We start from the raw sequence: 18,314 nt of genomic DNA, 5'->3' as shown, positions 1-18,314 counted from the left end.
AAAAGCCACACAAACAGATGCCCGACATATTTAACAGCCTCAAACTGCTGCTAGTGTGCTCTTCATAATCTATTAATGAATCTCCTTCCCGCTGTGAATAATCTACACCAGGTGAACTAACTTCAGACATTTTAACCGGAGAGCTTGAACTAGACAAGTTAATTCCATGACAGTTCAAGAAACAAAGTTCACACTCTCAGAAGCGTAAATGCCAAAAAAGAGTGTCAGAGTGCCCCTATTATGCTTTTTCAGATTTTAACTTTCATGTAGCGGTAATATAACTGTTTGTGAACGTAAAAGTTCTGCAAAGTTTCAAAGATTGAAGAGTCTCTCGTAAGAAAGAACCGATTCTGAACTGCCTGAAAAGAGTCGTCAGTAATTCCAGTCTTTCTTCCATCTCGAACCTACGTAGGTCTGTAACAAATTTGCATAATGACAGCAAATGGTCTTTTGCAGTGTATATTATAAAAAATAAAAGTGCTTTTTTTATTTATTTTTATCTTGAATGCATGTAAATCTACTGTAGGAGACCTCCAAAACAAACCCAGGAACCTTTAAACTAACACAAATAATATTTTTTGTGATATTTTGTGGTTCCCCGCATTTATTTTGTGGGTTATCATAGTTTTGAACGTTCATTATAGAAGAAACAATGTGTGAGGTCTGAAATTCACCGAATCACTGAAAGGTTGAGGTGTGCATGTGATGTTTAACCATCATGAGCTGAATGGTCTAATGATTGTTTAGAGGCCAATAATAACAACAACAAATCCGAGAAAGAGAGAGAGAATGAATGAAGGAATACGTGATGGATGATTGTTCCACTGTGGGAAAAAGTACAACTCTGCACTTAGGAAGTCATCTGGATTTTGCATGTGAAAAGCTCCAAAAATCTGAGATGAGCTTCATCCAGGTGATAACAATTTATCACAGAGTAAAATCACTAAGCTAATGGATGGGAAAGCGTGTGCAGACATATTTTTCATATTTAAACCTGCTTTATTGGCAATAACCTCCATCAAATGCTTTTTATTGCTCCTTCAGTTGTGCAACACTTACAAGGTATTTTGGCTCATTTCTTTATACAAAACAGTTGCAGCATATTTTTGGGATGCCTTTCTTGAGAGTTTTTTTTTTCTTTTCAGCTCATGCCAGACCATTAAAGAGGACTGAAGTCAAGACAAGATACTTTTTGTCTCGAAAAAAATCAAAACATACAGAAACAGCCTCTTTTTTAATGTAGCTTCTGCGTTTTGAATTCTTTCTGAAGCAACCAGCACATCTACATGCATCAAAAAGTGCAACTTCTTTTCTTGAATCTTCAAGAAACTTCAAGATCAACTTTCCTCTCTTATCTTGAAGGGAAATTAAATTGGGACACAATTGCCCACATCAGCACGTATAGCACTTAGTTATTAATCTTTCTGATAAATGTTTTTCTCATCTACACTATTGTTCAAAAGTTTGGGGTCAGTAAAATTGAATTTAAAGAAATTAATGCTTTCATTCAGCAAAGAAGCATTACATTGATCAAAAGTGACAGGAAATGCATTTATAATGCTAGAAAATATTTTTCATCAAAGAATCCTGAAATTCTTTCCACAAAAACATTAAGCAGCACAACTGTTTCCAAATGATAATAATAGGAAATGTTACTTCAGCAAATCAGTATATTAGAATGATTTCTGAAGGATCATGTGACACTGAAGACTGGAGTAGGCTAATGATGCTGAAAATTCAGTTTTGTCATCAGGAAAAAATTACATTTAAAAAAAAAAGAATAATAAGATATTAAACAGATTTTATATTTACAGCATTTTTGATCAAATAAATGTAGCTTAGGTGAGCATAAGAGACTTTTTTCAAAAACATTTTTAACCGACCCTAAACTTTTGATCGCTAGTGTCAAAACTTCTACATCTAAAACCAAAACCTTCTTTTGAGGTTCTCTGAAATAATTTCTGATAAGGCCATAGCGCACAACATAGATGATCAGCTGGGCTGTTCCCAAACATCATCATATAGCCCAGATAAACTCTTTTGTAAGCCAGCAGTTCTGTTGAGTCAATTCTTCAATTTTAGCATGTGACGACACAAGGCAAAGCCAACCACACGCTCATGCTGCAAGCCAAAGCCTGTTTTCTTAAACCGCTTAAAACACCTCGTCTGTCCAATTGGCTGCAAGCCGTGACCCAGGTAAGGATCAGGCCATTACACCGTGCCTAACCAGACGCGATGCGATAAGATTCCAGCGATAAATAATGTGTCTGTCCCAAGCGGCAACCTCCCTGTCTCTCTCTTGAAACCAACACGGCACGGAATTAAACGGCAATTCATCGACTGGCCGCTTGAGGCTGGCTGCAAAAGTGAGTCAAATCTGCATCTACCTCATGTTGAAATTCCCAACTTTACAGCAGAAAAAACATGTTTACAGCCTGGAGCAAAAAGTGGCTTTGGTCTAATTTTGCCCTTCATGACAACTGTGAGGGGGGTGAATTTTTTTATAACTCATCCGTTTAAATTATATTAAGCCTTAAGTTTCTGCATTCAAATCGGTTCAAAATCAACCGCCAATATCTTCCACCCATAGACAACTTGATAGCGTCGAGCTAGGTGGGCGTGGTTTCCGCACCAGGCTCCTCAGCTCCACCCACTTCCCGCCTCTTTGCCTATTTTCCTTTATCCGAGAGTGACGCGCTGCCAAGATGGCGATGGTCGGCTACACCCACTTTAGGTTTCAAAATCGGTCTTCAGAAACCTACGGGTGACATCACGGACACTACGTCCATATTTTTTTACAGTCTATCTATGGTCTGTCCACACTAGACGCGAAGTGACTGCCAGATGTGTCAAAATCAATTAAAACCCACAGCCAATCAGAACAGCATGTGGGCGGAGTCTCACGGCAAGTGCACAGCACCAGAGAGTAATCTTGATGGCACTCGCAAGAAAATGGATAAGTAGGCTACATAATCAAATTCACAAATATTACACCATTTAAACATTATTAAAAATACATAGACTACTGAGTTACTAAAACAATCTTTGTCAAAGAATACACTTGTTTGTTCACAGTTTAAACGTTTTTGTTTCCATTTGTTTAATTTCAAGATCTGAGGTGAATTATCCATTGTTGCTTTTACAGCCTCAAAGCTGGAGCACTAAATGATATTCAGTCACATTACACGCTTTTAACATTAAATAAAGCACATAAACAGTACCTTTGATTCTCATTGCCACAGTTTGTGTTTGTTGTTCCAGCGTGACGTCGCAGAAAAATAGAAACAGTTTCTAAAATAGAATCGTTGCGTGTCGCCGTCGCAGCTGGTTAGGACAAAAACTCTGATTAAAGGGTAACTAAACCCCTGGTCAGAGCCTGACTCCACCCACTGGCAATATTTGAAAAATGCTGGAAAAGTGGGCAGAGCCCAGCGGAGGGGGGGCGTGCATCTGATATGCGTCTCTCTGTAGGCAAGGGCGTGGTTAGCTGGTACCCTCTGACGTCAGAGGACACCACAACTTCCAATAGGAAAATTCAACTGCAGTAGCCACCGTTCAACCTGAAGAGGGCAGCACTGACGTTTTTACACCATATATTGTAGAATTAAAACAATTTAAACCCAAATGTCAAAAAAATTACTTGAATCAATGAACAGCACTAATAAAGCCCCAGTCTTACAGATCATTAACTAAAAAAAGTTGTTTTAGGGTTTAGTTACCCTTAACATGGAAAAGATACCTTTTTTTGCGGCGTCGCATCGCATGTAGTTAGGACACGGTGTTAGGCGTTAGTTTGAGCCGTTACCTGCAGTATGAGGATGAAGTAGTCCACGGGTTTGCCGCGCAGGTAAAGGTAGTGATGCGGCGATTTCTTTTCGTTCTCGTTGAACTTGATCTCCTGGATCACATCAGGGTGTTTAAGGATACGCAGAAGGATTTTCTCTGATATCAGAGATGGACTGAACAAATTAACCTCTGCGGAGACACAGGCGACAGAGACAGAAACAGACAGACAAGAGATGTAAAATCTATAGACCATTTTGCTTAATTTAAGATGCACATTGTCTTACTTTTTGAGAAACCTGAACTGTAACACTTTACAATAAGATTAAACATGTTGGTTTGTGGTACTTTACAGTAGAGTTTCATTTCTTAACATTAGTCAACTACATTAGGAAACAGGAACTAACAATGAAAAATTCTTAATTTAAGGGTAAGTTTACACGACAACGATGTATTAAAAACGGAAACGTTTTCCCTTTGTGTTTTCCCGTTTTCAAAAGTTAGATTTTTAAGGCCCTCAAAACGTTGTTGTCATGTAAATGACCAGAAGAAAATGCATAAAAAGTTTCCATTTTTTAGTTGAAAACGGTGTCATGTAAACAGCCCATTAAGGTTAATTTAAAGGTGCCGTAGAATGGATTATTTTATTATTTTATAATGTTTCCTGGGGTGCCCTTATAATGTTAGTATGTTTATTAGATCAAAATTTGTTATAATTTAGAAATAAAAGGCATATTTCCTAGCCTGATTTCATACCCTGATCTGGACACTCTGTTTGAAGGGGCGTGTCTGCTGTGAGACTTCAGTGTTGTTGCCCACTGCTGTGATTGGCTGACATGCTTGCATATGAAATATCTGGCATTACATGTAGAGCTATCTGGAAAACATTTACTATTACAACGATTATACGTTTTTACTATTACAGCTATCGGGATTAACGAATCATGAGAAGTTTTTTAAGTATTTAGATCTATTCCAGCATTGAGCAGATGACAGCCTGTCGATCGCGTGAATGAAGATCTTATCACTGCAACGCGATTTACTGATGCATAAACAGTGTTGAACGACTTTGAGAGAAAGATTATCTGTCTGGACTTGAACAATTACACATCAGAAATTCACATAACCCACTGGTTCTCCAGAGGCTCGGATGAAGGAGCTAAACAAATATTTTTGTGTTCATTTGTAGTTACATCCAAACACTGAACAACTGCCATGCTTCGTTCGCTCGTTTGCAAGCCACGATGTCTCTCGAGGAAAAAACAATATCGCGCTGGATCTAGATAACACAGTGTAAATTATCGTTAATAAAATCACTACTTACCGCTTGCGGGAATATAACGTTAACGTTAGTTGAAATTGCACCCTTCGTCCGTTTGAGACGCCAAGAGAAGCCTGGCTGCTTGATATATGTTCCAGGTTAGAAAAACAGTCCGTGGTGAAACGGGCAGAGAAACTAACAACTTCGAATTAAACTGTAGCGGTATCCGATTATAGATAGATTATAGATAGATCTGCCATTTTCTCTATGATCCTCGCTTGTTTCTTCACCTGCAGAACTTCCGATGATTCGGCTGTGCAGTTTCGCCTGGCACTGAGCATGGGCTGGCTTATGCAAATATTTAGAGGCGTACATATTAATGATCCCAACTGTTGCGTCACAGTTGGTGTTATGTGGAGATTCACTTGTTTTTCAGGGGTGTTTTTCAAAAACGAGATTTAAATAAGAAAGAGAAAACTATGGTGTTTGAGACTCACTGTATGTCATGTCCATGTACTGAACTCTTGTTATTTAACTATGCCAAGATAAATTCAATTTCACATTCTAGGGCACCTTTAAACATTTACTAAAATATTATTAAAATCAAAAGTTGCATCTGTTAATATTATTTAATGGACCTGAGCTAACATGAACAAACAATGAACAGTTGTATTTGTATTAACTAACATTAATAATAATAATAATAATTAATACTGTAATAAATGCTGATTGTTAGTTAAAGCATTAACTAACAGGACCTGATTATAAAGCATTACAAATGTAACAAATTGAGCCAACAAGGTAAAAGTAAATCCATGCCAGTATTCAAGGCTTTTTTCATGGCAAAAAACTGGGTAAACATTACAAATTTTAATCTCGGTTAACATAAATTTCTACACTGCATGCATAATTATTATGCAAGTCAATATTCTGATCATATTTTTTTTTTCCAAGAACATTTTAACAATTCCAAAACACATCAATCTTAAAACTAATTATTCATTTTGTATATAATCATTTAAAAGTGATATATAATTGTTGACTAGGACAGGAAGTGAAAAACGCCTTATATTCAGATGTGCATAGTTATTAAGCAGGTTTTCAATAGGCCAAAAAAGGCAAGGCAAGGTACACATACTGTTACACTCAGTCTGGTGATTGTTTACCTGTTGCTAGGAAGCGGTGAGCGGCCAGTAGCAGCTGAGGAGAGATCTTGACTTTAGACTCACTCTCGTGTTTGAAGGCAGAGAAGTCTCGCTTGTTCTTATTGTGAGCCACTTTCTTTCTGTTGCGGTTATCAGCTGCAAAAATACACACAAAAACTGATATGAGCAGAACACTGAGGAATTTATAACAGAAGTCAGATGACTTAATTCCTCCAACAACAACAACAACAACAACAAAAAATCACATTAATTTGGTACCATGAAAACTCCAACATCATGAACATGATGATATGTGCTTTTCTCAAAAAATGCTGAGTGCATGTCTCGGTCATTTCGTAATCACACGTGAAATGGTGTGTGTTGCAGCACAGCAAGAGGAAGTCAAATGTATGTGTGTTGGAAAACTGAGATGTACAAATGCTGTGTGAATTTATTTAAAGAAAACACTAAAAACACGTTCACTAGACATTGTCCACTCACTGTAGAGGTCAGACTCGTCCAGGATTTCTGATTTGATGATCTCCTCGATGACATCTTCCAGGGTGACCAATCCCAGCACCTCATAGAACGGATCTCCCTCCCCCTCATTATTCACTTTCTGAACAATCGCCAAGTGTGATTTACCTGCAGAAGATTTAATTATAAGCGTATTTGTGTTACTCTTTCAATTAACAGCTGTTAATAAATAATGTAAATAATACACTGAACAAAATTATAAACGCAACACTTTTTGCCCCCATTTATCATGAGCTGAACTCAAAGATCTAAGACTTTTTCTATGTACACAAAGGGCATATTTCTCTCAGATATTGTTCACAAATCTGTCTAAATCGGTGTTAGTGAGCACTTCTCCTTTGCCGAGACTATCCATCCACCTCAGAGGTGTGGCATATCAAGATGCTGATTAGACAGCAGGATTATTGCACAGGTGTGCCTTAGGCTGGCCACAATAAAAGGCCATTCTAAAAATGTGCAATTTTACTGTATTGGGGTGGTCCGGAAATTACAAAATAATTTTGTTCAGTGTAATAATAATAATAATAATAACAATAACAATAACATATTCAGTCAAATAACACTCAAAGAGCTTTAGTATTAAAGGGGTCATCGGATGCCCATTTTCCACAAGTTGGTATGATCCTTCAGGGTCTTCATGTAAAGTTTGTAACATACTTTGGTTAAAATTCTTCAATGGTTGTGTAAAACAACACGCTTTTTACCTCCTCAAAAACAGCTCTGTTCACAACGACCCGTTTCGGTGCATGTCTCTTTAAATGATAATGAGCAACTGCTCACCCCACCCCTCTTTTCCACAGGGGGTGTCGACACAAGACGCGTAAAGTGCTGCCTTGGCGGATAGTATACAAATGGCTGAGGGTGGAAATATGCTAATAGGGGACAGTCCGTCAGTGGTCGTGGGCAGAGCATGAGCAATATGACATCATACTGCTCAGAAAATCCAAACAGCTTAATTATTAAGAGAGTGAATGGATTTTTTTCATTGTATGCTGGTTGTGTCCACACACTACAAAGACAAATTTATATGCAAACACCATTTAAAAGTGAATTTTGCATCCGATGACCCCTTTAAAGCAGGAAATACATTCGCTAATAAGAATAATCAAGCAGTAATTGTTTGATATAGCTTTGCATAAAGATAACATTGTAATATTATATTGTACATTTTATCATTTAATATACTTAGTTATATTATATTATCATTATCATTCATTCTTTTCTGCAAATGCTAACGCATTTATAAGATTTAAACAGAGCCTGAATTTCAGCATGGGATTGCAGGCATTGCGCATAAATTTAGACTCCTGCAGTTATCGCGATAAAAAAGCAAGAAGTTCCTGTAAACATTTATAGCATGTTAAATGAGTAAATTAATCCAAGCAGATTATCAGAGAAAATAAGTCATTTGAAAACTTTCTGAGATGTAATTTCACAAACAGTGTGAGTGATGCAGCGGTACCGTGTCTCTTTTCTCTCTCTCTCTCTCTCTCTCTCTCTCTCTCTCTCTCTCAAAATGCGAAAAGATCTTTATATTACATCACCCCATAGTTGCGTATGCACTGCAAGCGAGCTGCACGCTGCGATACAAGACTTTCACTCACAAAACACTCTCTGAGAGACTCTCAGCCAAAGCGCACACACATAAAGCCACTCAGCTTGCTAAAATTGAGTTATTTTTTAGGCTTATTGTGCTTAAATGGCCAAATACACACAAAAAATGTCAAAATACCTGTCTTGGTGAGTATTCACATTCAGACTGTCAGTTATGTCTTAAGTGAATGAATGTAAACAGCTAAGAAAGAAAACGTGTGTGTATCAGTATACTGGATCCATGCATTAACTCTTAAAGTGACAGCAGCCTAATAAACCTGCTGCTGTCTGTCAATGTTAATCAAACAACAAAAGAAAAAGAGACAATCACTCACTCCTCGACTGAACAACCTTTTCAGCTTTAATAAGGAATAATTTATATTTAATCAGTTAAGGCTATGCAGTTATTTTATATTTAATTATTCAACTTCTGTGGTATTTCTTCCTTGAATACTGTTAGACCTACCTGAAAAACGTACAGTGCTGTTTATGTATCTTTATTCTATTGTATTTATTTGTTCTTGTTTTATTACTGATTTAAAGTTTGAAATCAAGCTTCCTTGTGCTGTCTAAATGCTATTGCAACAAAATTACACCATTGTAAAAACAAACACAGAGTGAGCAAACGCCCCCCCCCCCAACTCCACCCTCCAATTAAAAAATCCCCCCCAAAAAGAGTCACTTAAGGGGGGAACCCTTTAAAGTTTACAATCATATAACAAGGTATTTAATTGGAATACCCACAGTAAATGCACATAGTGTAGCCTACTGTACGCTTTTGCTCAATTAAGTGACAAACGACAGTAGGCTACTGTAGCGCACCGCTTACTATATCTTGTTTCTTTGTAAATAGTGTCATGGACAAACAGAAAGAGCTAAGGGTTCACACAGTTTATAAGACGTCTATTGTTGCCATTCAGCACACAAAGAGCCAGGAAATCCTAAAGCGTTTGCTCATCAAAACAAAAATCCAGGAGTTATGCGTAGACATAACACCCTGTTGCACTGACATTAGGAGCCACAACAGTGAATTGCGAAACATGATTTAGCATCTACAAAATATTTCAACTCGTCTTGTCCAAAACCACAAAAACACTTCCTATCTTCTACCACAGAAGTTTTGACTGCAAATGTTTAGACAAAGTTCGGGGTCACTAAATTCAGCAAAAAATGCTTCAAATTGATCTAAAATTACAAAAAAGACTATGTTTAAAAAAATATATAATTTCCATTAACCTCCTTTAGAATGTTGTTTTAAATCAAATTATCCGGAAAAAGTCACTTTCTACACTTCATTAAGCAACACAACCATTTTCAACTAATAATAAAAGGAATGTTTCTTGAGCATAGTACTATGGGGTGTGTCCAAAAACATGGTAGTAGAATGATAGTTGTTTTAGTGTTTTCAACAGATTTCAAAGTCAATCAAAGACAGCATGGTATTACCATGGTGCATATCTAAATCATATTGTGCTATACCAACATGGTACCACATCTAAACAATGCATGGTAATACCATGGTACTTTTCAGTTAGCGGACATGGAGTGAAGGGTTAAAGCTCACCGGCTTATCTTCCATCTGATTGTTTGTAATGTGACCGGATGTAGCTAATAAAGCCTGTGCGGCACATGCAGACTAAACAGCCTGTACTCGAGTGATGCAGAAGATTCTGGATCCCTGATTCTACAGCAAGTGTCTTTGCTCGAGATAAGCGTAAAGTCAGTTCAGTGCGTTCGTGGAGCAGATCTCCGGCAGCAGACGTCTCTCAGTGGGTCTGCACTGTGCTGCAGAGGAACAAATGAGCCAAAAATCATGACGACACAAAAGAATGAAGTTTCTCTTCACGTCATGTACCAGTGGAACATTCTGAAAAGCTTAGTTTGGCTTAATGTAAACACTGTCTACTGCCAAAACAACAATTCCAATCAAAATAAAAATACAAATTTTTCATGACCCTCATTCTGAACCTGCTCAGAATCATCAAACGCTCCGAACAAACATATAATCCTCCAATGCGATCTGGAATGCCATTAAAAATAAACTGACCACTTCCTGACGCAGTTGTCCGAATAATGATGTCTTGCTCTGGAGGCAGTCATGTGACGTCACAGATCCCACAATATCCAAACAAAGCTTGGTTAAATAAATTCTTTGTTTATAATGAGAAGGACATTTTAAGCTATGAAACTTGCAGGATGTTTTAATGGTACAAAGAAATAGAGTGAGAAATAGAGGTGATGGATGTACTAGAACATTCAAGTGTCCGCTGCCAACAAATGCAGGTTTTCCTAAAGTACTTTAGTTCAAATCTTATTTAATTTCATATATATATATATATATATATATATATATATATATATATATATATATATATATATATATATATATATATATATATATATATATCATCCTCTGTACTTTCTACATTTCACAAGCCAGTTTTTTCTTGCTGAGTCATCAGTCTTGCTCGCTCCCTCCCTCTCTCTCTCTGCATCAGTAAACACTCACCCACTGACACACCCTGTACCCAGCGATCTACCTTAACAGCCTCACCTGAAAGCCATTATGTATTCATTCATATAGTCACACAGGATACACCTAATCATTCTTACACATTTTAAAATAATATAGTCAGTACATGACATTCTTCTTAGCAAAACCTTTCAAAAGTTTCAAAAGAAATTAACTCTTTCCTGCGACACTGAGGGAATTTTCCATCATTTGCAAGACAACACTTCCCCGCCATTGACGGAATTTTCCGGCTTTCCGTGTTATTCGGTAGGGGCCGCTATTATGCAACTTCTGAAAGAGGTTCTCCTGATCAAAACACAGGCGAAAAATAAGCAGAACCATGGGACATAATCATTGCTTTTGCAAGTCTTTGGGGGGAAAAGAAGAGATTTTCTCAGCTTTTTGTTCAAAATATTACTTTTTTAATGAAACTTTTAAGGTTTGATAAAAAAAGAATGCATACTTTTTTTCCTTTTCTTTCTTTCTTTCTTTCTTTCTTTCTTTCTTTCTTTCTTTCTTTCTTTCTTTCTTTAATGTTGTTGTTTTTTTGGTTTGTTTGTTATATTTCATGTTCAGATATCATACAACAAAATATTCTGGGGGCATTAACATTTTTGTGAAAATAGTTAATACTTTTATTCAGCTATAGGATGCATTAAATTGATCAAAAGTGACAGTAAGACATTTATAATGTTATCTATTATTCAAAAGAGTTCTGAAATGTTTTTTTTTACAATTTCCAAAATATTAAGCATCACAACTGTTTTCAACATTGATGATGATAATAAAAAATGTTTCTTGAGCAACAAATCAGCATATTAGAATGATTTCTGAAGGATTATGTGACACTGAAGACTGGAGTAATGATGCTGAAAATTCAGCTTTTCATCACAGGAATAAATTACATTTAATATATTCAAATAGAAAACAGTTATTTTAATAATGTTTTGCAACGTATAAACTAATAAACATTATTATACTGCAACAATAGTAACAATAATCAGATGTCAATGTTAAAAGCTGTCTGTGTCATCATAGTAGATGTTCTGATATTTGATAATTAGCCTAATTACTTTCTCGAAAATACAGCAGTATTTTAAAGGAAATTTATAAACAACTTTGATTAATTTGTAATTTCAATTACCAACTTAAATTGAATCACATAACATTAACATCTAAATCAGAATGTTACATGGGCCGATCTTGCTTGTCAAATATATAAAGGTGAATGGAGTTGATTTAAACTTGTTGGGTCAATTGATTGATTCGCTCACACATCTAAATGTATAAAATCAGCCCTGACTGTCGATTAAAAGGTGTTACAATATTTGAAAGGAGACAGTTAGGAGGAGGATTTCTGTGATGCTTGTAATGATCATTATGTATCCTGACAAATCATGACATTAAATCATTTTTAACCTGCAAAAAAATATCTTTCGAAGTCTTAATACATATGCATCCGAATGTTCTTACACTGAAGACTTGCAAAAAGAAAAATAATGCATTGAGCAAGCATGTTCACACTGTTGTGTCCCACAGAAATTGCGTTCTGCAGAAACTGGACATACCTGATCTCATCCAAATGAATCATTCAGCTAATCTGAGTCATATGCAATGAAAGACACCAATGTTTCTTTACTCAGGGGAGAAGTAAATTGCATCTGTAACTGCACACGCCGACTTAGTTTTTTGTCATCTGCAGTTTCACTGGGGTTTTGTTTCTGAAACGCATCTCAATTACTTCACATATATAAAAAATAGGGCTGCACAATTAATCGAATTTCTAATTGCGATTACGATTACGGATGCCACGATTACGTAATCGTTCAAAGCCACGATTACAAAAGAAAATTCACTCTGCGTGCGTGTGTTTAGAGCATGTTAGGCTATGTTATGAGAGGCGAATCACGACTACTTAAGAAAACCCAGCACAATAGGAACTACCAGGCAGTGACGTAAGTGTACGCTGAAATAAAAAGTCTTTCACCTCAGAAAAAAGGACGGTCCTTTCCTGTCAGCGCACACTCTTCAATTGCGGCGGCGCACACTCTGTATCGCGTCACTGTATATAAAGTGCAAAGGAAACTATGACCATGCAACTTCGTTACGTTGTAAATTAGTAAATCTAATAGATCTAATAAGATTAGTAAATCTGTGCGACAGAGAGTCGCGTGGTTATCCTATCAGCACAAACGTTAGCCTATTTTTACAAAAACTGCTTCTACGGGGCCATAACATAAGATATAAGGTAATGGAGCCTTTTATACATTTTCGTGTTTCTTTAGAAATAAATAATGGACAAATTGAGTCTTTAAACGCCTCAGATGTAAAGTTATTCACTGTCAAAGTGATCTCATTCATTTTGACTCACGCCAAAATGAATGGGAGTCAATGGAATGCTAACAGCAGGTGATGTTCTGCTAATCAATGGCGGCGCCCGGGGAAGCTTCAGTTTTTTCTGAAACATTGGCCCCCTGTTCACCAGGAGCAGTTTCCATGTTTCATTAACAGTTATTGTTAGTATTGTGTATTCACCATGGTAACTGTCATTTCCATATTAACCCCAAAATGCCACTTTATTTTCACTTTGTGTTATTTTTTATATTTATAAATGACTGTGGTGGCTCATACCAACATTGTATTAACAAAAACTAGTTTGGGACTGCTACTTAATAGCATTAGCATAGGCCTAATGTTTATTTATTAGTAGTTTTTACTATTAGTCATATTCTTACAATTTATGTGTATGTTAATTAAAGGGGGACAGTACTTGTGTGTATGTTAACAATTTTTGTGTAAACATGCATTGTAATATATATATTACATATATATATATATATATATATATATATATATATATATATATATATATATATATATATATATATATATATATATATATATATATATATATATATATATATATATATTGAATGTAAATTGTGATAATCGTAATTAATAATCGCAATTACAATTTCAAGGGAATAATCGGCAATTATGATTTTTCTCATAATCGTGCAGCCCTGATAAAAAATAATAAAAAATGTCAAAAATACAAAGATAAAATGTTTTCCATTTGACAAATACATTTTAGCAAAAACTTTAAATCAATTCGCTTTGAATAAATCATTAAATAATTATGTAAAATGCATATATATACATTAAATAAAAATTGAATTTTCTTTTTAAGTTAGAACCCCTTGACTTTAAATAAATCAATAAAGTATATATCTAAACTATATATCGTGTTAGATTATGCTCTTTTTCTCTCTCTCTTTAGGTCTCCTTACACAGAGCGACCAGGTGTCTGTAATTTGACTAATTAACTGCTGTTAAAAATGAACCTGAGACGTTGTTTGTTACACACACCCTGACGAAGGCATGTAAAGCCGCAACGCATAGGTGTTCCTGTCACCAATTTTAATGTTTAAACCATGAATAAAATAAAGGCTTTTTAACTTTTTTCAACATAATTCGAGTGCCGGAGTTCCTATATGTTCTTAGAGCTTAATTATCCCAAACAACCGAGATTTCACACCCTGTGCAGCACTTCTATGGCATTCTTTGCTTTGATAAATCAATAAACTGGTTCTAATCTAGATTAAATGCATTTGTATTTGTATTTATTTTATATATATTTTATTTATTCATTTTTCAGCTGTTTTTCTTTGTTGCAGTAATTCTATCTTATCCAGATATAGTCCAAGAAATGTCTATAAAAATTCAGACCCCCCCCCCACACCATCACACACACACACACACACACACACACACACACACACACACACACACAAATATCTCTTGATAACGTTTGATCATTTTTCTCAGTTCAAAAGAAACCAAATTACACTTAAAAATTGTAGTCTGACAAAAAATAAATAAGATTTTCTAGAAAATTGCATATTTGTGTAACAAGTCCTCTTCTCCTTCCTCAACAGAGCCGTTCCTCCTTGGGATCGAACAAGCACAAACACACAGTGTATGCTCGGTCAGCACTCCTAATCAACAAATGACATGACAGGAAGTGAAGGATAGGAAGAGAGAAGTATTTGTGACACTGTAGCCATGAATGCATTCACAGAGAAACAGAGACCGTGATCCAACTAGAATACAGAGAGGCTTATGACATGACAATACCGTCAGAGAGCTGGCCAAATCCACTTAGCAACACTAATCACAGACCAAAACAACAATGTTTGACAGAAATGTGTCATATCCTCTTTCTCTGACTGTTTTTTTTTTTTTTTGTATTGCACTTATATGGGGCCAAAATTCTAGTGGCGTCAACCAGGAAAAAAGACATGGGTCTTGCAAGAAATCCAATGACTAAACTCATTGTAAACAAACTAAAAATGACAGAGCGCTTTTAGGAATCAGCCATTCATTGTGGGTTTTGCCCTGATTTTCCCCCTTACACATTCACACATGCAATGCAGAACCAAAACCATTTGCCAGAGGACCACAAGGTAGACGGCAACCCAAACACTGGGCGGCAGAGGCAGAATGCCATCTTTGAGTACTGAAGCTGATGAGGAAAGAAATACAAAGATTTGGGCCATGGACAGAGAGTGAAGAAAAGACTTCTGCTTAAATGAGAGGAAGTGCTTCAAAACGGACAAACTCATGAGCTGAGCGAATAGCATGCATATCAATACCACCTTGTTTTCATTTAATGAATCTAGTAGCCAGCCGGTAACTAATATATTACCTTGCCTGCCCAATTCAAAAGGAGAGTATGAAAGCATGCGTCTTAGGGCTTGACTGATCCCAGATGAAGGATGTCCAATTTCTGTGGTCGTGGCTCCTAAACGGTGGTTCTACGTCGTACAGTGAGAGAGGTTCAAAGATGGCAGTTTTTACACTGTCTTGCGACCAAAGATCGCCTGCGATAATTCTCTCACAGTGTCAGAAATTTAACATGATCATCTCACAGTGTTTTTGCTGCTATGACCTACTGACTGGCCATTAAAAATGCAACATGAAATGGCGGATTGATCAACGCGACATGGCGTTAAAACTTAAAACTACTTACCTCAAAATCTATTTCCAAAACCGGCATGCCAAGTTGCCAACCTCTTTTCCCTAGCCTTTACCGCATCCATATTCTCTTCTTTCACTTCCTTCTCTTTTGGAGTGATTCAAAATGTGATTCATCTTGCTCTATTTGTTTACCATTAGCGCATGCTGATGACATTTTATACTTCTATCGTAGCCTACGATTCAATAGGTGTCATCATCGTACAGTCTACATACATGTCGCACCCAAGTTTATTAGATCCGTGTGATTTGTAATGATCTTAGGATTGCTGAAATCGCACAGTCTGTAGCAGGCTTAAGGTGCATGTCTGACATCAACAGAATCATAAGTCTGATTATTACCATAACAATCTCAAAGGTATCCACTGCACAGAGAAACCAAGTTTAATTAACAGTGAATCCAAAGATTTTTTCTAGCTTCTACATTAAGAAGTCATGTTATCAGTTCAAATTCCTTTGGTATTATCGCCTACCATAACCATTGGTGACTATCACTTCTACTGTAAAAGCAATCGGGCTATAATACGTGTCAAATCGGTCTTGTTAAATTAATGTGGCAGGGATATTAACACAATAACTAATACTACTAATATTAGAGTTAAGAATTATCCTGGACTACAGGGAATCAATCAGACTTTGAATAATTGTAATTAATATGCCATTTTTGGTCTGGCCATGTTTAAATCACAGTTCTGCACAGTTTGTGCAATAAAACAGTCCAAGTTCAGAACAATATAGTCGCAAATCAAAACCTGCTGACAGTAAACTCGCACAAGCAATGATAAGATAGCAGGTTTTTCTCCATTATTAGTCATTGTTATTGTGATGACAACAAACACATGTGATTAGTCAAACAAGGGCCATTTGCATAAAATGCTTAGCCTAGTCTTAGACTGGTCATAACTTTTTAAGTCAGTTACATGAAAAGGTAGATTGGTCTAATTTGAATCTGAAAAGTAAGACTGATAACTAACTACTAGTTGGTCAGACTAGTTCTTTAAGGGATAGTTCTCCAAAAAATGAATATCATTATTTACTCACCCTCACGTCGTTCCAAACCTGTAAGACTTAAAATTCATCTTCAGAACACAAAATAAGATCAATGCTCTGGCGCAGAACCTGGAAGCGCTGCACTGTGTTTACGTGAACAGAGAAGCAGACTGACATTGAAGAGAAGAGATTGCTGAATGAAGTTTGTTTAAAAGTTGATTGTTTTTTTTTTTGCACACAAAAAAACTCTACTTACTCTCGTCACTTCATAACATTAAGGTTGAACCACTGGAGTCACATGGACTATTTTAATGATGTCTTTACTACCTTTCTGGGCCATGAAAGTGGTTATAAAAGGTCAGAAAAGCTCTCGGATTTAATCAAAAATATCTTAATTTGTGTTCCCAAGATGGACGAAGGTGTTACGGGTTTGGAATGACATGAGGCTGAGTAAATAATTACCAAATTTCCATTTTTGGGTGAACTAATCCTTTATGACACAGTCTTAACTTAGCAGCTATGTTTATGCAATTGGCCCAGCGCTAGCTTCAAAATGTTAAGTATTTTAGGCAAGGCTTCAGGACCAAACTACAAATGTCTGCTTAAACAAACTTTCCCAGAGTTCCTGCATTCTCATGGCTTGCTACTAATGACATCGCAATTGATTATAGTGGATTCCTGTTATGTACCTGGATTGATTTATAAGGATTTTTAAATGGTCTAATTGTTTCATTTTATGAACGTGGGATCCTCGGTTGTTGTGTTTAGTGTAAAATTATGTCTTGTGTTAATCTAAATTATTGATGGATGCCATTAATATGGTTAAAAAGATTATACTGTATGTGGATAATTGTTGTTAAAAATACAATCTCAATGACGTCAATATAATTAGGCTAATTGTTTAAATAATGGGTGGAGGATTAGATTATATAAGAAGGCCTGCGGGCAGAAACATGTTATCCCTCTGTGAATAATGTAAAATAAAGTAACAAAAAAAAAAATCTAATTCTGAGTGAGGATCAGAGTATTTTGAAGTAAACTGAAATAAAGCTCAAATTAAATATAAAAATTAAACTAAACGAAAATTAGAAATGTTGCCTTGGCAAGTGACAGAAATAAGTTTAAGCTCAAGCACTAAAATTACTAACTTGAAATAAATAAATACTAAAACTTTAACTGAAATAAAAATAAATTAAAGCTAAATAGTGATAGAATCAACAACATAAAAAAAATGACAAATGCACATGACTAAAATTAATACAAAAAAATTACATAAAAATGTAAATACAAACTGAAAAATATTAAAACAAAAGCAAATTCGCAGTTATTAATAAAACCTATAATTGTGTATAAAGAACACTAAAATAACCCTGCTCTTTATGACCAGTGTTTGGAGGGGCAGGATAATTTTCAGGAATGACATCACGCACTGTTGACTTTATTAAGAAAGGTCAAT

General features: G+C 35.9%; 1 protein-coding gene across 2 annotated transcripts in view; it reads right to left on the bottom strand.

The window, feature by feature from the left end:
* Positions 1–18,314, bottom strand: part of LOC308691021 (metal transporter CNNM4) — a 44,939-nt gene that overhangs the window by 24,817 nt on the left and 1,808 nt on the right. For both annotated transcript variants that reach the window (XM_081365867.1, XM_081365868.1), the window contains exons 2-4: positions 6,691–6,834; positions 6,211–6,345; positions 3,806–3,975 (exon numbers count right to left, since the gene is read on the bottom strand). In XM_081365867.1, coding sequence (XP_081221993.1) covers positions 3,806–3,975; positions 6,211–6,345; positions 6,691–6,834 — 449 coding nt within the window. The remainder of the gene's footprint in view (positions 1–3,805; positions 3,976–6,210; positions 6,346–6,690; positions 6,835–18,314) is intronic.

Source organism: Scardinius erythrophthalmus (assembly GCF_964197995.2).
Source record: "Scardinius erythrophthalmus genome assembly, chromosome: 5".
Lineage (NCBI taxonomy): Eukaryota > Metazoa > Chordata > Actinopteri > Cypriniformes > Leuciscidae > Scardinius > Scardinius erythrophthalmus.
This window is presented reverse-complemented; position numbering and strand designations above follow the sequence as displayed.